At 45.7% G+C, this 21,370-nt stretch overlaps 1 protein-coding gene across 1 annotated transcript in view; it reads left to right on the top strand.

Moving 5' to 3' along the window:
- Positions 1-16,657: 16,657 nt before the first annotated feature.
- The window catches only part of URI1 (URI1 prefoldin like chaperone), a 52,350-nt gene continuing 47,637 nt past the window's right edge, over positions 16,658-21,370 (top strand). Inside the window, exon 1 of the mRNA XM_054840109.1 lies at positions 16,658-16,708. Coding sequence (XP_054696084.1) covers positions 16,673-16,708 — 36 coding nt within the window. The 5' untranslated portion in view covers positions 16,658-16,672. The remainder of the gene's footprint in view (positions 16,709-21,370) is intronic.

Genomic DNA, 21,370 nt, shown 5'->3' with positions numbered 1-21,370 from the left:
AGTTTGGGTTTCAGTCCCCACAGACTGTGAGCAACTCCGAGAGGCACAACCGATGTGTTCTGTAAAACAGCTGGTGCAGCTGTGGATTAGGATTGTCAGCATTGCAGACATTAAACTGAACTAGCTCGCTGTGTTTAGTAGCAAAATACAAAGCTCAAAAGCTTTTCACTCAGGTGGGGTTAGTCTTTCCCGTCCCAGGTACGTGAAATGCTACTGGAAACACCACGGGTTTGGCCGTATGGGTTTATGGACAGTGATTTTGTGCTTACACAAGGACCTGAATCAATGTGTACGTGGAAAAGGCCATTTTTCTCTCCGCAGTTTCAAAATGTATATATTATATTTCATTGTCTCACATAAGATTTTATCAGGCATGTTGTTTTCACTGCACATCCTGACTTAATGCAATGTGGCCTACAAAAATTAGTCATAACACAGTACATCAGTCAGGAAGAGACAAACATTTCCATAAACTGCGTGTTCCATCAGTGCGTTGGTGCAACCTATGGGCAGAGAGTTTAATCCAAATTCAGTGAAATCACATGTTTTCCAGATGGCTCCATGTTCACAAATAATGTATTCCCATACAACTCTGACCCGGACACGGGTCAAACTCAGTCTCGAAGCAAAGGTATATTAGTAACAAATGTGCTGCTCCCTCTCCCTGCCCCATTTCTGGGTGAGCACACTATGAACCGTTGCAGAGAAACATCCTTAATCCTAAAAATAGGCTCTAGAGTAACTGAAGATCCACCGGCTTTTATTTGGATTTGTTGGTTACTGGCTCCTGCGGTTGAGCACAGCCCTGACCGCGCCGGGTGAGCAGGGAGGACTTTGTGCCGCAGGGACCCCGCTCACCCCGGGCTGCCGCAGCCCCGGGCGGCCCCGTGACCTCCCCGGACAGGGCGAGCGCTTGGTGGGACCTCGGCCAACGTCCTGCTGCTGCGAAGCCCAGGTGGCCATGGGCTCCTCTTTTCACTGGGACAGTGCTTTCCATGCACGGCGCTCGTCTCCTGGCAGGTATCTCCAGGCACTCACCTGCTCTCAGGCTTTGTCCCCCCATTTTACAGAGGCAAATAAACCAAGCCGCTCTGGTCATCACTCAGCACTGCGTACCCCATTTCCCAAGGAACCTGGGCTGGTGCCCCGGCGGGGCCAGCGGGATGTCTGGGCGATGCTGGGAGGGGACATTGGGGGCCGGCAGCTGTGGCCCCCCGTGCCATGTCCTGCGGGTCAGCTCTGCTCCGCGCTGCGGAAATGATTGTCAGTTGATCCTTCGCTACTTCAGTGATGCCGATCAGCTTTTGAACTGCTGTAAATGAGGCCAATCAGCATTACTTTCGTTTCATTACTTCAAGAGCTTACTCATAAATTTCCTCTTATCCTGCTTCCCCTTTGGTCTGGAATTAGCCACAGCACTTGCTACGAGCTGCTGTACCCAGTTCTCCTCCACTGGAGCCGTTTGATCTTTCCTAGGTTTAGTAATCAACTGGCAAACATGCCTTATCTTGTTTGACTTAAAGCAATACACCTTCTCGCCCGTTTTTCCTCCGCATTGTGCGCTCAGCACCGCTGGGGAAGCATGGGACTAGCTGCGGCACTTAACTGACCTCAGTATAACACAGGAGAGAAGGAATTGGCAACGAGTCCATAAAATAATTAACAACATCTTTCATTTAGCTGTGTGAATTTTATTAGTTGGATGTTAAAAATGGGGAGGATGGATTTCATTGCAGACGAAAGGGTGGTTCCCCCCCGTTACTACCCAGCAGCCCACGAGCTCAGCGCGCAGCGGGGATGGGTTTGACAGCAACGCTCTTCTGGGGTGAAAAACAGCACGTTCCTGAAAAGGTACAACAGGAATGTAAAGTATTTCCTTTTTCGCACCATTTCATTGGTGCTGGGGTAAGTCAAAATGAGATGACGGATGGCTCCAACTACGCTCCTGCCCAAGGTGCCCCAAAGCGCCCCTGACTTGGATGGTCGGTCCAGGGAGCTGCGGCAGCTCTTCCAGTCAACAGCAGTTAATTAAAAACAGTGTGGATGTAAAATAGTTGTAACAAATGCAGAGCCCTTCAAATGTGTTTCCCTGTCAGGAGAGAGCAGAAAAGGGCCACTTTCAGAGGTATTTTCCCTTGACTTTCCCGATACGTAAAGTAACCCAACCTGCTTTCAGCAGAAGGTGAGCGGGAACTGTCTTTTTAACAATGAATTTTTCATTAAATGCAAGTTAAAAAATTATTTGCTTTCTTGATGTTGGAATCTCTTTTAAAGGATTGATGAATAAAGTGAGTATCAAAATTGCTGAGACACATAAAAGACATCAGGGCAGATTATTTGTGCAAGCGCCGCTGCTGCTGCCGGCAAGGCTGGTGTGGGAGCCCCCAGGAAGCACCCGCTCCCCCCAGCCTCCATCCACCTGCCCTTTAGGGGTGGGCCGTTTCCTAGCTAAACACAAATGGTTCCACCTGTCATCAATTACAGATTTTTATGGGGATGCTTAAATTCATGGCACCTGGAGGAAACCAACACTGCCATAAAAGAGTCCTGTGTGGCTGTGAGTCCTTTTGGGGCTTGAGCTCTTGCCCTACACCTCTTTGTTTTGCAATCCCTGCCTTGGAGTAGACCCAAGGCAAACAATTATTGTTTCGTGCTGTGCTGATGGCTGGAGAGGTAAGGTGTGATCTCATCTTTTCTCTGTTTGGATCTGCAGCCTGCCAGGGGTGCTCTGGGGCAGGAAAGCAGCAAGCGGGAGCCTGGCACTCGCTGTGTGTGAGGGCTGGCTCTGGTGGTGTGTTATCGTGGCTGGGAAGTTTCCCACCTTTCTGCTGTTGTAGTGTGATGGTCTTTCCCCAAAACCCCCTCTTTCAAAGCGGCACCGCACACATGCGAAGCGAGAGCTGGTGCTGGAGCACAGGCTGTGGGCTTTGCCCAGCCAAGGCTTGCTCCAGCTGCGCCGCTAACCGTGCGCTCGAGGGAAGCAGCATCCTGGTGACTCCCGTTTATCATGTGTAAAATGGGGATAATAATAACCTACGTCACAGGGGTGTTGCAAGACTTAATTAATTAGTATTTGCAAAGAGCTTTCAGATAATTGGATTAGAGGTGCTATATTAACACAAACTGTTATTGTTATTATTTATTTATTATGTACTTGTAGAGTTCATCTGTGCAGGATGTTTTTGCTGAGTCTAGCTTGCAGATGTAAACAGAGGAGATTGCACCGAGTTAAAGGGAGTAAAAGAAGCAAACTTCTATTCCTGCTCTCACTTGTGACCTCCCCAAGGCGAACACACACCCAGAGGCTGAGCAACAGTTACAGCAAAGTTGTGAGTGGTGCCTCCTGCTGAAACTGAGAGGATCTCTATGTTTCTGGAAAATGCCCAGAAAATGGGTGCAAAAAAGTCCCACAGTTTGGGAGGCTGTTGTACAACATGGCCCAGGTTGAGCTGTGCTTCCCAAGACCTTTCAGCCCCTACCACCAGGCGTGAGATGATGTGGGGTCCCTGGGTGAGATTCGCAGCCCAGCAGCAGGCCATGGGAAGTGTGGCACTGCTACTTATGCAGCTTATTGAGGCTGGGTACCCTGGACTCTTTTTTTTTTTTTTTTTTTTTTAAGCTGGAAAATATTTTTAGGGCTCACCTAAAATGGAAAGGCATGAGAATAACAGAAATGGTTAAGCAGAACAGCACTGTTGAGATCTGGTGCTATAGGAATGGCTCCTGCCACCCTGGGTCATGGCACGACGTGCACCAAATCTGCACTTGTTTCCACGAAATGAAGTTATTGGTGAATATGTAAAATAAGCTTGCTAAAGCTCTGAATACTTTTCCATCTGACTCCAGCTTCTCTAGGTAATTCACCCCTGAGGTGAATACTTGGGTCAGAGTTAAATACAGCTGCTTTGGGATTTTGTGGGTATGAAAACAGACTAATTTGGTGCATAAGTCATTTTTAGTGCACTAATTTCCTGTTTTACATGCAGAAATGGTCCATAAATGGCACAAAAGTCTTCAGGAAACTAAGCCTAAAGCATCTTGTTCAGGTAGACTGAATGCTGGAGTCTTCCTTAAGAGCATATTATATGAAAACTCTTGGTGCTTCACTTCTTACCAGAGACCAGCAAATCTTTATCAGCTTATAGCTCTGCATAGGTTATTAGTTGTCTCAGGCTTGCATAGCTCTGTTTTTCTTCATTAATATTAGGCTTTTATCCTTTCAAATTTTTTTAAGAGCTCCAAGTCCACAGCTGAAGATCTGAAAGTCTTTCTTCATTAAAAAGAACAACAAATACAGTGTGCAAATGAGATACTCAGGGAAGTGGAGCAGAAGCTGCTGTGTCTGGAGCTGGTGGCTCTCCTGCAGCGTCCCCGAGCGCTGCTGCTGCAGCATCTGCCCCTTGGCCCTAAGGATGGGCAGCCCTGGGCAGGGACTTGGCTCTGCAGAAGGGTGAGGTGCTGCCCCAGTGCACCCGCGCCCCAGCCACCAGAACTCAGGCCCTGGATGGAAATGCACCGGTCTGGCTTCAAATCTACTGAATTGCCTGAACTCGAGGGCACAGTCTCAACCCTATGACTCAGGGCTCCCCTTAACTCGGGGGACCTTGTTGCCTTGAAGAAAGACCCAGGAAGGCAGGACTCTCCTGGGGAAAAGGCACTACAGTCTGGAAAACTTGTGGAAATTCTTAAGTGCAGCCAAGTCTGTAAGAAAAACTTTATCCTGAAGTTTACTCCTAGTTGCTGGTGAGTTATGGGCGCAGGCGAGCCCTGGGCAGAGGCCGGGGTTAGGATTTCACACGGTGAGAGGAGCAGCCTCCCGGGAGGAGAGGTGCTGGCTCGCCCTTCGGGCTGCAACCCCTTCTCATCTCCCGTGTTCTTGACCAGGCATCGCTCTGCGCTCTCTGTAGCCCATCATTAAGCTTTCAGCCGCGTTTTGCAGCAGTCGGCAATTCTGACTGTGACATGAAGCGATCGCTGCGTAGATGGGATCCCGAGGGTAGCACCAGAGATGCAGGTGTGGAGGGTTTGGGGGCTGGCTCGTGTGCCAGGCGGGCAGAGCGGCAGCAAGTCCGCAGCAGGCTTGGCGTGCCCAATTCATGGCCATTTACATGTGAAATTGCTCTGATCTAATTTGCATATGCAGTCATAGTAATCGTGGGCCAATTAAACTTGTAGTTCACAAAATCTGGGCCTGAAACCTTTACAATTCTTACGAACATACTAATCTGAGTGTATGTGTCACTTCATCAAATTCATGAAACCATAAATTGTTCCTGTCTGGCATCACCAGCTGCACGCGGGAGTCGCTGGGGCTGGGCTGGAGGAGCCATCGGCCCCATGCAGCGACTGGGGAAGATATTTTTAATGAGCTCTTCCCTATTCAAGGATTGAATCAGAGCTGTTAGGATGTCAGTGTAAGATTCATTGCAATATCTATGGGAGATTTATCTTTACTCCTCCATTTTTTAAAAAATGTTGTTGTCCTGGAGGAGTTGTTACAATGTCAATAAATGTGTCGTCTACATTTGTTAGTGCAAATGCAGTTATAAAATGTCAGAGATTTGTCTCAAGTTTTTTATTTCTACCTTACCATTGAGGAACAGAACTGGCTGCAAAATGGGTGGTGTGACGGGCTTGTGGCCGGGTGGGGAGCGAGGCCACAGAGGTGGGGAGCCTCTGACCACCCTGGCCCTGGAGACCCCCTCTCCCTGCTGAGGCTTGGGCAATGGGTCGTTTTGAGTCTTCGGACTCAGGATGGGGATGGTGGGGGAGCGCGGAGGGGGTTGCCCTGGGCAAGTGGAGCTGGGTGCTGCATGGGTACCCTCCCTGGCACAGCACCATCCCACCAGCTGCTCCCAGGAGCTGCCTCCTCCCCAGCTGGAAGCATCTGTATGCTCCCAGAGAGCATTCCACCCTGTGAGAGCAGATTTAAAAAGTTTAGTTTGTGTCTACCCAGCTGTAATTGTCCTCTTCTTGACCCAATACCTTATCCAGCCTTCTCAGGACACCTACTGCGTCTCCACCTACCCCTTCATGCAGTTCAGCTTCTCAGGCGCATCCTGCTAATTTAGCAGTGCATCTCTGAATAGTTGGTGTTGGAGCAAGGCTTTATCATAGCCAGATGCTGTTGATGACTTGAGGTTTGGCTTTTGTTCAGTGAGAAGAGCTCTAGCTATTGAAGCACTGAGTCTGGGTCTGGCTATCGTGGAGCCAGATGGTTTCGTTCCAAATGTTTAAAATCTATAAATCTTTAATCTATAAATTCTGTTGTCACTATGAAAATGATAGGTTAAATTTTGCAATCCTCACAGATAGTTACCCTCTGAGTAGATATCATCAAAGATTAAAAAGTCATTATTTCTTGGCTTTTTATATATTTTTCCTTCTTTGTCATTTTTGTGTAAGTTCCTACAGGGGAAAAAAATTATTCTAAGCTCTGGGCTGAAGAACATCAGAAATCGGCTTCTCTGAACTCATTTGAAATAATTTTCCAATGTATTGCTCTTCTTTGGTCTAGCTGCAATGTTGAAGGCCTTGCTGTATTTGTGAGATTCTTGTTATTCATATTCCAACCAACTGCAGATTTTATTCTCTCAATCATATTTTACACATTTTGCAGAAAAGTGGTTACTTGCTTCATTTTTTAGCCTTGTATTTCTGTTTTTTAGGCCTGTAAGCAACAATATTTTTCTTCCCCCTAAATCTTAGTAGGGCCTGTGGCATAGTAGCTCACTGCTCATGGCCGACTGCTGAGGCCTAAGGGCACTGTGCTATGCCTGTCTGTCACCTACGTCATTTTTGCAGAACACACAGGTCTTAAAAACCTTACACAAGCCATGCTTCTGCTCAGACTTGCTACGCTGAGAGGCAAGAGGCATGGATGCTCGCGGGGGGCGGCAGGATGGTCTGCCTGCTCTGCCGAAGGGCTGAGCCGCAACTGCCGACATCAGCACGTGTGATGTGGATAAGGAGCTTGTGGGTTTTCCTTGCCCAACACCGCACTGCCCTCTGTGCTTGGCTTTCCCTGGTCTGTGCCAGAAGCACATGGTGCCTTGTACCAGTGGGATGGTCCCTTCTGCAGGGGAGGTCCTGCTATGTAGCAGGTTATACCACAGAATCACAGAATGGTTTGGGTTGGAAAGGACCTCACAGCCCATCCAGTTCCAGCCCCCTGCCATGGGCAGGGACACCCTCCACTAGCCCAGGTTGCCCAAAGCCCCATCCAACCTGGCCTTGAACACTGCCACGGAGAGGGGGCATCCACAGCTTCTCTGGGCATCCTGTGCCAGGGCCTCACCACCCTCATGTGCAACCCATGGGCTGAGGGAATGCATCTCTGGCTGAAGAGCACAACAGAGAGACAGGAAACCTGAGACTTTTAAAGCAATCTCAGTGTCTTGCAGCAGATTTTATACCTGATCAGTTATGGATTTGGGAGATAAGAAATAAATCTTCTTGAAAGGCTTGAAGGTTGCTGGGGGAGCCTGGAGTAGGTGGACTTGCAGATCTGACCTAGAGCCTTAGAGAAGGGAAGAAAGATTTGTTAGCCTGCACAGGTCTAAATCTTCACCCAGTGTCAAGCCCCATTTTTGTGTGTGCCTGAACTATCTCCTGCTCAGTGACTGCTGCAGGTAGCATGAGGCTGATCAGCACCTCAGACACCTGGTGCTGGGCTCCAAAATGTGGGAGTGAAACAATAATTACAGGCTACTCTCAAAGCCTGAGGACTTAGCTGCAGTCATAAAACAAGTCTGGGCTCTCTCATTCTACCACCGAATGATTGCTTTACTTCTAACTGTACAAAGTGACATTTTTGGCTCCCCAGCGTGCATAGTACTCTGAATACACGCCCACGCTGTATGGTAGCCAGGGATGTGCCCGTTTCTCCCACGCGTGCTTCCAGGGCAGGGTCAGGCCCTGCTCCTGTGCCCACGCTGCCTGCCCAGGTCGTACCGCGTGTGGAGAGCGATACTTGCCCGCTTTAACTGACCCTGCAAGGCAACTGCTTGCAATGAGCTCTCGACGCTAGCATTTTGCTCCAGTGAAACTTCAAAATTGTTGGGGACAAAGCTTTCAATGTATTTGCCTGGATTTATGCAAATTTATTAAAATTAATGCAAATTGCAATCTATTGATTTTTTAAAATGATATTGGCAGGCATGAGTGAGGCAGAAAGACACCGTACTGATTTTTCACTATCTTGCATCTTTTCAAGCACTTTACTCTCGTGCACAGTGAACAGAAGTGTCTGAAACTCTGTTTTATGCTAACCTCATAGAGGCCAGAAAGCTGAACGCACAGCGGAGACAAATTGAGCCCAAATTCATTAACCATTTTGAAAATAAGGAGGATTACTGTCACCAGATCTGCACGTTGGTGAACAGAAAACACATGTGGAAGGGAGCAGTTTGTGCTTGACGTGTGAGAACCAGAACAGCAGTAACTTGTGCACGCCGGCAGGAGCGAGCCTGGGAAAATCCCAGGAGGGGAGCAGGCATCGGGCGGTGCACAGAGAGCCAACAGCTATGGCAGCGGTCGCGGTGGGTGGACGTGGGGAGACCTGTGCGTTGGGAACAGCAGCAGCCTGTTGCGAGGCTGGGAGCAGCGGCGAGGCAAGCTGCTGTCGAGGAGGCCATGGGTAAGGGCAGCCTGCCTGCCTCCTGGCCGGGGCACGAACCTGTGGCGGGGTTGCCCAAAACCGGGGCTGGGCATCTGAACCAGATGAAAAGCAGCGGGCGAGCCCTGGGACGCAGGGGCTGTGCACCCCAACGCTCTGCTCCTCCTTGGCTCGTGCAGTGGGAGGAGACGTGGCCTCAGCTGCAGCTTGTACCAAATGACTTGGTAGTTTATTTTTTAATTCCTTTTTAGTTTATAATAACTGGGCTGAACCTTGGATTCTGCATCTCCTCTCCATGTTGTTTTTTGAAGTCTTTGTTATAGAGTAGTAGTGTCTATCAATCCCACATGGTTTTTATTTATACGACTTTGTTAAAGGATACACAAAAAAGGTGACTCTTGATAGTGTATATAGGATTGGCAGGCTGGGCAGGCGCCGGCGGGGGAGCGATTGCTGCCATGACTTAGCTGCGAGCTGAAGGGCATCAGCACTGCTTTGGTGGGTCGGCACACATGGACATGCTCAAAGCTTTTCATAATTTAACTTTAGTTTCTTTCTGTTTGTTTGCAAAATGGTCCCGTGTTTTCTTTTATAAGGTGGAAGGAGTTTCCCTTGCAGTTGGTTTGAAGCTTGGGGAGGTACGGAGCAGCCCAGCCTCTTGAGGGTCCATCTGAAAGCTGCAGTGAGAAGCCAGGCAGGTGGGGGGGGTCACTGGCTGAGGCTGTGCAGCAAAACCCGCGCAGCCTCGGGGCTAATGCTGAGCTCGGTGTCGGAGGGAAGCGTCTCTTTCTGCAACTTTCTTTTCTGTAACTGTTGTTAACGTGGTGCCTCTCACCTTGACACCCATCCAGTCCAGCTTCTGCCAGGTGTGGCTGGGGTCCAGTGCCAGATGATGGGTGCTGGGTGACCTGTGCAAGCATTTCAATTTTAATGCATTCCTTGATGGATAAATATTCACGTTACAACTTGAATGTGGTGGTGGTGGTTTTTTTCTTTTTGGAAGTCCTCACAGCAAGGCTTCAGGGGGAATGGGCACAGAAGTCCAACCTCTTTCATCTGGGTAATTGCCTTTCAACATCAGGGGTGCTACGGGAAAGGGAGGCTTGCCCTGCTTCCAGGCTGCACAGCTCCTTTCCAGGAGTTTTCATCATCACTAAACTTCTGTGGCAAACTGAGCTCAAACATTGGAGGGAGGAAAAAAGCAAGGGAGGCATGTTAGGTGTCCTCAGTGTTACAGATAACTGCTGGACACGGTGAAAATAATGTGATGAAGAAGAATTGATGACCTCTATCAGAAATGCTAATGGAACATTTCTGTTAGAAGGGAATTACATGGCCATGTTTGTATGGCTTTTCATAGGAAAATATTTCATATTAATTGGCTACAGTGCAAATCTTAGGATAGAAAATGCCTCCTCGTGTCTGGTTCTATACAGAAACCAACGAGGTAGAGCAAATTTGTTGCTAACCTGCAGCTTATATAGTATTTCATTTATTGGAGAGTCTAGTTAAATCCTAAACCTGCTGTTACATACCCATTTATGGAGCAAACACTCGAAGCTCTTCTACTGGTTTAATATACTATTTGCTTAATGGGCCATTGACATAATCATTTGATATAGATCCCAGTCATACCATGTTACCAAGCCATGATATATTAATATAGCCACGTATTAATGGCGGAGGGCAAGCATGTTATATTATTATCCATGACCAATTAGTTTCTATCTATCTTAGGGACACAGTTATGTAGGTGTTAGTCTTTACGGGCCTGATTTTTAGAAGTCTGAGTACTCCTAGGTTCCACTGAAGTGAAGGATCTATTATTCAGGGTTACTCGTAGCCCTCTGTCTAATATAATCCGTGAGCGCGTCACTGTAATTGTGCATTTCCACTTGCAGTTGGAGATTTGTGTTTAATTACTGCTAACTGTTTTCTTCCATTTTTATTCAATGGATAATCAAATAAGGCTTTTCTTTCCCTTTTCAGCTTTCTCCTTGATCATTCATAAGACATAAGATGGCCTATAAAGCCAGAAGGGACTTCTGTCAGGAAAGCAAGACGCTTTGCAGAGTTTTGATAATATAGATACATTTAGCTGCTGACAAACAGAGGGTTATCGTCCTACAGTGACGGTATCTAGTGTAGAACTGTACAGCAGCAAATATGATCTCTTCTGTCTTTCGTTCCCCTCATGCTCAGATTATTAATAACCATATGAAAATATGAGGGACCAGCATGCAGATTCTGCTCTTTGTGGGATGCCTGCAGAATTAAGTGATCATTATAAATAGGAGGTGAAATTGGCATTTTATGTCTCATACGCTGTAATTAAGCAGCTGATTTCTTCCTGATGTGGCAGCAATAGTGGCTATAGAGAGAAGGAGAAAGGGTAATAGTCGTCTTCATCAGTTCTGGGGGCTGCCTTATGCAGAACAAGACAGTATGGAAAGTGTAGGTGACAAGGGAACAGAAGAGTCAGTTATAAGGACTAAAGTAAGAGGTTTGATTTGCAGAGAGATTGAAAAGGATGGGATGTTGAAATGTTTGGGTGGATGAAAAAAGGGTGGGATGTTCTGGATACTCGGAGCACTGGAGGCAATGTGTATGAGCCACAGGGAGGAAGAAGGAGCTCAGATGGCTGTTTCGGAGTAGGTATTTTGAATATTCCGGACAGTTTTTAACATTAAAATTGAAATACAGAAATAAAGGAACAGACTTGAAGAAAAGCAGGCAAATTTTCCTGGTAGTTGCTGTCCTCTGTTCCCTGCTAAAGTCATGGCTCTCTTCCCTCGGGTACGGTGGGGACCAGTAAGAGCATCTTTACGGGGGGCTCTGCTAAGCGTCTTAAATTGTGTACTTGGATAACATCACGTGTTGATGTATACATTTCATGCTTGCTAATGCAGAGAGCACTATTCATGCTGTGCACTGGATAATGTAAAATCCCATGGAAAGTGTAATATGGGAGAATATAATTAAAACTATATGATGTGGCAGCACCAAGTAACCGAACTGAGGTCTCGAAGGAAACCTCAATTTTGCAAGTTTTCAGCTTTCCATGCTTGGTTTTTGTAGCACTACCATTTATTTAATGTTGATGTTTGTAAATAACTTTCTAAGCATTTTAGATGGAGGAATTCCCCCCCCCCCCTTCCTTTCCAAGTTGTTCTGAATAGATAATGTTGGACAAAACCATATCCAGCAGGATCCGACAGCCTGAGAGAGGTGAGGCCGCTGCAGCTCCGTGCTCCCAGGCCTCGCCAGCAGCGAGGCTGAAGATGTGTCTTCTCAGTGGGCATTTGCATGCAGAGCACAACGCACCACGTAAATACATACACGCACACACACCTACACCCCACTGGCACGCAGATCAGACATGCACAGCACACGCAAACGCAGGCACCGCCAACAGCCCCGTCCTGCTCCCCGCTCTGGCCGAGCAGGGTGGAGCTCCACTAGCGAGAACGGGGGCGTATATAAAAATAAAATATATATGTGGAAGGTGCAAGCCTACGGCAGCTGTGCTCAGCCAGCCAATCTGCCTGGTAGCTCCCTCCCTCGGGAGCCCTGGGTTTGGGTCCCTGCCTGCCGCCCTGCCCCTGTGCTCCTCGCCCGGTGACGGGCTGATGGCCCCCAGGATGCCGCTGCCAAGAGGGAGGCTTGGCGCCCTGGCTGGCTACCAGAGGACATGTTGACTGTCAGCCAGGGCTGCCCTCCGAGGTTCTTGCTTGTGCTCCCTGGAGCTGATGACATCTCTGTTCTCCCCAAACCCTCCCGTGGCTCCTGCCTGGCCTCTTCGCTTGCGGAGTCCTCCTGGACCGGCTGTGGGATGCAGCAAAGACAGTCTGAGACCCTCTCCAACAAGTCCCTGTGGAGGCTCAGGGAGGAGTAAGGATGTTCATGGATTATCCCGCTCAGACTTAGACAACTGGCAGCCATATGTGTAAGCAAAGTTTTACTACTTCTCTCTAAAAGAGATCATTTTAAAAGCTTTATTTTCTTGCCAGTTGGCTAAGAAGCGAACAAGGAACAATAGATTCAAGCTGAAATAATTTGCATTTATGATGAAGACAAGGAATATCTACCTTGCATTTTCCTAAAAAAGAAAAATTAAACCCCATTTTTAATTAACTGATAAACTATTAATCAAATTTTTGCAATGTTAGGTGACACATTATTCATTTAGATAGAATGACTGTGAACTTAAACTAATCAAATCTGATTTGCCCACATATGCTTGATTGAAATACATTTTAACTAGCATATACAAAGAGAAAATCTTGGATTTCTTACCTAATCTTCAGAGTATACTGCTGAGTTAATAAGGGCAGTTTTTTTTTTTAAATGAGACCACCATTTCTTAATCTGCATATCAAAATCAAGAGCAACTTAATTGCAAAACACATATTCCTGAAATCTAATCATTATACTGCTTTAGGGTATTTTATTGAAGCATGTTAAATTATGGACAGAATATTAATGATGAAGCTAATCAAACCCAATTAGTCACTTCTAACAATAGTCACATAAATATACAAGTCAGGTACTAAAGTACTGTAGGTATGGTTTTAAGTTTTTTTTAATATAAAATTTATGTGGTATATATGAATTATATACTCGTTATTTTTAATCTAAAAATCTAGGACAAGTCATTTCAAAGAAAATGCGATACGCCAGAAGACAATGGGACTTGTCCCTTAGCATTAGAACTGACATTCCTGATTTTTGATTATATAAATGCCGCTCCAATGTGAGGTTGATGGGCACGTGGTTAATAGGACAGAAGGGTGGATCTGCCCCGATGTGGGGAGACGGACATGCACGCATAGTTTTCTTTTCTGCTTGCGTTGTGATTACCGTGACTGCACAAACTAGTCGTCTGCGTGAGCGGTCTAGTCTCATACTGCAACGTACAAGATTTGCATATGTCGCTATAATAACTGTGGTATACAATAATTACAGATGTATTGTGTCTGCATTAAAAATCAGTGTCTTCCTTTATGCTCGGATACAGCATCTTGTAGAGATTTAAGAGTAATGCTTATCTTTATGCTGATTCCATTTGAGTGTACTTTGATATTGATATTTTGGGTGGCTTTCAGTTTGTTTCAGCTTCCCACTTGATAATTATCGGAGGGCAGCTGTCATCTTACTTTAGGTCTATCTACTCCATCAGAAAACCCCACACAATGCAGGGGTCACAGATGACCTTCTACTGATGTGTCTTTTGAAAGATGATGTGTTTTGAAAATCCTTTTAAATTGCAACTCTTACACTTTCCATAATTATTCAGGTCACATAAAAGAATGACTTAGCGTATTCATAACCCCTTTTTGCACTTCCAGATTTAAGGACGTGTATTTTCTAATTTGTAATCATCTAATTTTAAAAAGGGGTATCCATAAATAATAGGTATGGTTTTAGTGGCAGACAGGGAAGTCCTGACAGGATTTGCGATGCCGTCAGTGCCAGCGGTTGTGCTGGATGTCATTTTCCTCCTATGAGCCGTGATTACCGGTGGCTCAGTCACGTCGCCGCTGCGTGGCCCCGCGCAGGGCTGCCACGGGCCGAGCATGAGGGCTGGCGAGGGCGGGGGGGGAAAACAGGCTGGGAAGCCTCCCCCTGCTAGATTTCAGGGAAATGGGTCTCGGGTGATGAGCAGGGAGAGCTGCAAAGTGGGAAGGGGGGAGAACGGCTTTTGCGCGGAGCCGTCGGGTACAGCGCGAGGGACCGGAGCCCTGAAGGGGCACAGCGAGGGCAGGGGGTGGGTTTGGATGGCCATCACACGGCTCTGGCAGGGAGCAGGTCGCTGTGCTGGGGGCCGGCTGGCAGACAGCTGCCCGGGAGTGGGTCCGTGGGCCGCGCTGCCCCGGCAGTGGCGGGCTCCCAGGAGGGGTGGCCGAGGCACGGCTCGGGGTGCTGCGCATGCTGCCAAGGGTGCAACTCGCTCTTCCACGCCGGTTCCTTCTCTAATAACAAGCTCATGTGCAGGTGCTTGTGCTAGCCACCAACCAAACCACGCTGGCTCTTGCGTTCAGAAAATAGCTCTGTATCGGAGATCCAGGCAGTCCCTCCAGGAGATGCTGGTGGGGGGAGCAGCCCCTGTCCACCGATGACCGTGTTGGCAACAATCACGGCAAGCTCTTGCAAACAACCTGTACTGACACTGGGATCGGCAAAGGGTTTTCTCAAATCAGTGTAAGATTAGTTTAAATCCACTTCTATGAAAAGAAAATACCTCAGTGCAACGAAAGCTGCTGTTAGAAGTAGCACCAGAGCTTTGTATTTAGACAAGATTTAAATTTGTACCTACTGTGCAATTCCAAATTGGTTTGTCATAAATAGTGCTCATGTTCACAAGAACAGGCCGAGACACCGAGGGCTGTCTGAACTGGTATATGCTTACACACTTTTTAATGTGAGTATATAGCTTTTCCCAAAAGGAATCAAAAGGTTCTGGCAAGTTTGAAAAGGGAGACAAGGACTGATACTGCACTGTAACTAGTCAAGTTAAGACTTCCTCTACTCCTTCACTAACTCTTCTGGAAACCTGCCTATGCTCCAAAGGCCACAGGCCTTTTTATTCTGTATTTCATTATAAAAGAAGATTGAGAAGTGACTCAATCATAATGTATAAGCACTGTCATGGGAAGAAAATACGGGCTGCTAGAGAATGCTCTCACCTAGCAGGGAAATGTGTCAGAACCACCAATGTCTCAAAACTGAAGTTCAAATCAGAAATAAAGGAGCGGTTTAGCCAAAGTACCCGCTGGAACTCTCTGCTGGGTTTTGCAATGGGTTTATCTGTATCGGCGTCTTCAGCCCATCGCAAGATGTCTCTGAATGATGTTCCTTAGTTATGTAGAAGCTATTAATTAAAGTATAAGTATTAAGCTTGAGGTAAGGATATTTTGGTGGTCTAGTAGCTTTTGTTGTGTAAGTTGAGACAGATGATCCAATAGTCCTTTCTTGACTTAACATCTCCAGATTTGTGTTTGTGCTTCTTTGTCCATGGCAGTTAACTTCAACAAATATTTGGTGCCGTCTTGTGAATGCAAGAGGAAACTACTGGCCCCTTGATTTTTCTAGGGGTTTGGATGCATAACAAAGCATTGTCCCCACCAAAAGAACACTTGCAAGTAAAGAATTTAGTATTTATTTCCTCTCACTCCCAAATAATATCTCATTGCTCCTATTATGGCTACATTGAGAGTTAATTTTCTCAAAACTCTGAACCTGTGCAGCATTACAACAGGTGGCCGCCTTCCGCCTTGCTCTGCAAAAGGGACAGTGACTGCTTGCCTGTGCAATCCCTTGGACAAGGGCACGTCGGTCCTGCACGGACAGCCGAGCGTCCATAGGCACCGAGGATCTGCCTCGGTGGGAGGGAGCGTACAGCAATTGGGGGAAGATCCACTTCTATAGTTTTTTATAAGAATAAAATGGGACACTGCTAACTTGTTAAAGCTTATTAGCTGGCTGGTTATTACCTCATGCTTATACTGAAAATAAAAAGACCCTCTGCTGTAGCTAAACTATTTCAGCATGGCTGGGGTACAGCTCTACGCCTGCTGTGTGACTTTGGACCCGGCAAGCTGCACAGAGTGGTATTTGAATTCATCAGTGTTTCAAAAGAACATTAAAATTTAACAAGTACATTTAACTAAAAAATCTGTATCTAAATAGCATGGAGGTAGTGATAAAAAGGAGGCAATTCAGGGTAAGATATTGCATTAACTTCCCTATGAATGGACCTTCCAGACAGCGTGGAGCCGTGTTGAAATCACTGAATTAATGCCAGTTTCTTTACTCAGAGCCTGGACCTCGCTTCCCAGGGGTGTCATAGCCTCCTCTTTAACATGACTTTTATTTTTTTTTTTTTTACAAACAAGGTTAAAAAACTCAAAACCCACAAACCCAAGCCCTCACTTTTGAGGGTACTGAATTCTTTGCTAGTAATACAAAGGCTTTTTGCTACTAGAATAATCTTTCTGGAAAGCTTTTTTCTTCCCCAACAGGTCCACTGAACCTGGGCAAGAGGACAACCAACCCATGCATTACTCCAACTTTACCAGTGACTTTTTTAAGGTTAGTTCTATCTCGGTAATAAGTGAATTGCGTGTATCTTAGGTGAGGTACAAGTTCTGAAATATTAGAAAAATATTAACTCTATCTAACTTTGCATGATTCCTTTAAAATTGTCTACTGCAACAAGAATGACGGTCTGTCCGTTGCTACCGTCTTTCCACCTCGTGCTCAAACACCTCCAAACGGCTAAAGGAACAAAGCCCAGATACCTTGAATTCTTTTAATCAAGGATGAAATTAAAGTGCTTCCAGAATATTGTAGAGTACTCTGCAAATACTGAGTCACCACAGTGAGTTGTCAGTTCTCCTATAAAAATTACTGAAAAACATTATTATGTGATTTATTTCCCTGGCAGTTTATCTAAAAATAAAAATCGGACCCAGATTTCCTCAAAGCCTCTACTTCTCAGCTGTTTCAAAACTGAAAGTTAACAGTGAAAACTGCTGCCTGACAGTTTTAAATCCCTTCTGCTCTGGGAGCCAAGGGTACGCGGCATTAGCGGCTCCTGGGGCGCGCGGGAGCGGGTGAGAGCTCCGAGCACAGCCATCTGCACAGGCCCTTCCTACCGAGCAGTTGTTTCCCACCTATTGCTGTGTTTCCACATGCCTTTGTGTCTCAGAAAAGCACTGCAGAATTGCAGGTGAGGTATTGTGGAGCAACTCCTTTTCGGTAAGAGTCCCCTACTTGGCTTGTGGATGACAGCAAGGGTAATTAGGAGGGCTGGCTACAAAGAAAGGCTGGAGGAGGGTTTGTTGCCGCTTGGCGTGCCGCTGTTTACAGCCGTGCAACGAATGACGCATCCTCCTTCTGAGAGCAGGGCATCAGCAGATGTTTGCACCCCAGTTTCCAAGCTGTACAGGTCAGGGCAGACCTGCGGGCTACAAAGATTTGTGTGCGATCCCTTTTGGGGACACACGGGTTAAAGCAGAGACTCAGAATAAAAGCCTGACGCTGTTGAAATGAGTGGCAAAACTCCCATTCACTCTGGATTGTCAAAATGATCTGTAGAGCCCCCTAAGATTTGTGTTCTGTTAATAATTATTACTTCTACATAAAAGTAAACTTCTATATTTAAAACTTATAACTTGGCAACCACAAAATGCACATGTCTATAATGAATAACCGTGTGAGCCTATTACTCCAGCTCTCCTCCATCCTCATCCCTTCCTACGTGTTACCTGCTGTTCATCTGGCTAAATGTTAGACTGTAAGGTCTTCTGGGCAGAGACCATTTTTTCTGCTGGCAGAGAAAAGCACCTTTGTGGCTCTGTGTTAAATACGGCAAGCTTTTTAATTCTGGGGAAACAAATGTTCGTGCATTTGACAATTTCAGAACATGAATGCAAGTGATCAGGCATGCGTGTCTAGAGATGTGTTTCTACATGCACATATTGTTTCCTTTTAAAGACATCTGCATCTACTGAATTCAGTCCAGAATTTGGCCTGGAAGTTTACCGTTGTTATGCCTCGATCCAGCAAAGCGTGACTGTAGGGAGACTTAAAATTAAGTATACATGTAAGTGCTTTGTTGGATGGAGGCCTTTAAGATTTTGTGCGCTTGTGCTCTTGTAATTTTAAAATGAACCACAGAATTGAAAGTCTTCAGTTCCTTATTGTGTCACTTCCTCACTCATTTTGATTTATTATATATAAATACATGTCTCCTAAATTCTAGACACTTAAAAAAATCAGAATACATTGGAATCAAATAGTCAAAATAGTATCTGCTCGTCACTGAACTACAATAATATCCCCTCTGTTCATCAGCATCACTTTTATATGTAAACAGCAGCTCCCCTATCACAGCCCCCTTATGTCAAAAACTTGTTTTAGAAGACAACCTGGCTATTTTTAGCCAAGAGCAAACGTGTCCACTCCAAAGGTGGGAGTTCTTCATGCAGAAACAGCCCTACCCACTTTGCTTCCTGAGAATGGTAAATGTTGCTGCATCTGCCCTTTGCCGAGCTACCACCACTGATCAAGAAATCTTGTTGAGTGGGTGTTCAGAAGTGCTGTCCTTCCAGTCCTGCCACCATGGGCGATGATGTTCTGGCTTGGCTGGGCTTTCCTTTGGGCTAGCTATAATTGTCCATGCAAATTTTAAACCATGGAGATGCCAGCTCAAGGATGTCTACTAGCTGTTGCCCTAGCAGGGTGGACCAGGCTTGCGTGGTACTTCGAAACAGAAATAAGATGGCCAGGCAGTAACTTTCTTGCAATGTAATGCTATAAATGCATGTAAACAAGACACAGATTAAGGCTCATCTTGTAAATTGATACGGTGCCCAGTTCAGGTTGATTAAAATAGTTTGAATGTCTCCAAAACTATTAGTCAACTAGATCGGTTACATTTGATATGCTGAAGGATGTGGAAATACCTGTTTATCTTTTGCATAGGAGTCCAATCAATCCTAATTTGTTGTATTATATAAAATCAGATCTATTTGTATACGTGTCCTGAAAACACAGATGGCATCTTCGGAACCATTCTCCTCTTTGGGGCCCATGACTGGTAGCCTGGATGTCTAGGGTCATCTCACTGGGATTCGCTCAGATATTTGTAGCTTACATCATTACATGCAAAATATGCTCTTAAAGTATTTTTCTTTCTTCCTCTAAATAATGATGATAAACATCTAGTGAAAATCTTCAGGGGTCAGAAAATACAAAACTAACTGACCTTGTTACATTTTCTTTTCTAAAGATGCTGTGTGAATTCAACAGTGGTAAAAAGCGCTGGATTTACACTGCTGAGCCTAGAGACCTCCATTTTACGTGCCACCTGCAGTGGTGGTTTATGAGATGAGGTTTGCTCTCCTAGAAGTTATGAGACCACCCAGCCCCGATTACATATGCCATGGATTAGAATTCAGATGGTAATGATTTCTCACTATTACCAAGGCCAGATTTGATCTGGTGATGCAAAAAAGAGTTTGAGTTGTGCTACGAGTCTCCTCGGCCCAGATTCTCCAGAGAAACTCTTTCTTAGACAAGTCATCTGAATTCTCCTCCCTTGAGGAGAGTCCGTGATCATGTAAGTACCTCCACTGGAGCCAACAGGACTGTCTCATTAATTGGGATTACTTGTTTAAGAAAGGACATGCAGGAGGGAATCATAATATGCTCTTGGTTTTGCAGCAGCGTTAAGTAGAGGACAGTGGTTTCTGGCTTCTGTCAGCTTGTCATAGTCCTGTCCCAGTTGGTTTCTTAGTAAAGATCAATGCAATGCTCAAAAACATTTGGAATTTTACTGAGAGGAATAAAACAAAACCAGGAGGATATCAGGAAAACAAAGATGTCTTTAGCAATAAAATGCTGTATTTTAAGATAGAATAAATGTCAAGAAGCAAAACAAAAGGAGAAATGAAAGGGAAGTTGGATGATAAGAAAGCAGGTTTAAGCTTGTCAGGGAAATCCCCTGTTTTCATAGGACTACATTTGTTAAAGTGTATAAATAAGTATATGTAAATATATGTAAATAGTTCTCTGAAGTGAATAAGAAATTACAATTAAAAGGATAGACAAAGTTTTTAATTGAAAGTAATGATAAACCCAAGCTTTACAAGCTTTCCTTCAGCCCCAGAAACCCAGGTAAAAAGTTTGGGAAGCAACGGAAGGCTGCGATGCTGGCTTGCTGCAGCGTAGAGAAGAGAATCCACTTATTCATGGCAAGTGCCACTTTATCACTTTGAAACAAGACAGTGTGAAATACTCAGTTAGCAGGCACACCTCCTTTTGGGCCTTCAAATTGGAAACCAAAGGAACAGCTTTCTGAGAGTTTAACAGTGTCAAACTGGCTGCCTCTGCTACAGCAAAAAATCATGGTGTACAACCTGCTCTTGATCAATAATTAGCAGAAAAACGTTCCTAGTAACAGAGTATTTAACAAGGCCACTTCTGGCTGAGAATTCTTCATGGGTCTGGTCCAGGTGCCTGGACGTGACGCACAACCTGTATTGAACACGCTGTCACGGGCCAAAGTCTGACAGCCTTGGTTTAGCTTGCGACAGTGAAATGCGGTCCTTGATACAAACCTTATGTGCTGCCAGCTTTGGTTTGTGTGTGCGCGTGTTCTCCGGTTCCTATACTGAAGAGTTGGTGTGTCCAAATGCTAGACAAGAAGTTGTGCATTTGCAGTCTGCTCCCTGGGTCTGTGTAAGGACTGCCCTAGCTCTGCCACCCTCGTCAGCACCTTAGCAAATGAGCACAGGAGTAAACAGTTTGGGAAAAAGACATGCTGAACGTCACAACCTCTTCTTTACTGGAAATGTGAATTTGGTACTGTCTGTTTAACAAGCTGAAAGAACAAATTTCATAGTATCCCTCATAAAAACCTCAGAACTTAGTTCTCCTTTCGCTAACGCAGGTATAAATCGCCACTGAAGTCAGAGTTGTACCAGCTTTAATCCTGGTATGTATGAGAGGAGGTGGAGGCCCTTAAGGTATTCAGCTATCTAGGCTATCTTTCTAATATACTGCCATGATCAGAAAGCTCTCCTCCTTTACAGAGAAAAGATGAGGGGGGAAAAAAGCAAAGTGACACTAATCTTTTCTGAGTCAGGCTTTCCTCTTGGGTGTGACTACATGCAGAAAAGCTGGGAGTTCCAGGTGATACTAATCAAAGATGGCAGAAGCAACTACAAAGCATACAAATAAAGCATC

The sequence above is a fragment of the Grus americana genome, chromosome 13 (genome assembly GCF_028858705.1).
Source record: "Grus americana isolate bGruAme1 chromosome 13, bGruAme1.mat, whole genome shotgun sequence".
In the NCBI taxonomy this organism is placed as follows: Eukaryota; Metazoa; Chordata; class Aves; order Gruiformes; family Gruidae; genus Grus; species Grus americana.
The sequence above is the reverse complement of the archived record's forward strand: the minus strand, read 5'-3'. Positions and strand labels throughout refer to the sequence as shown.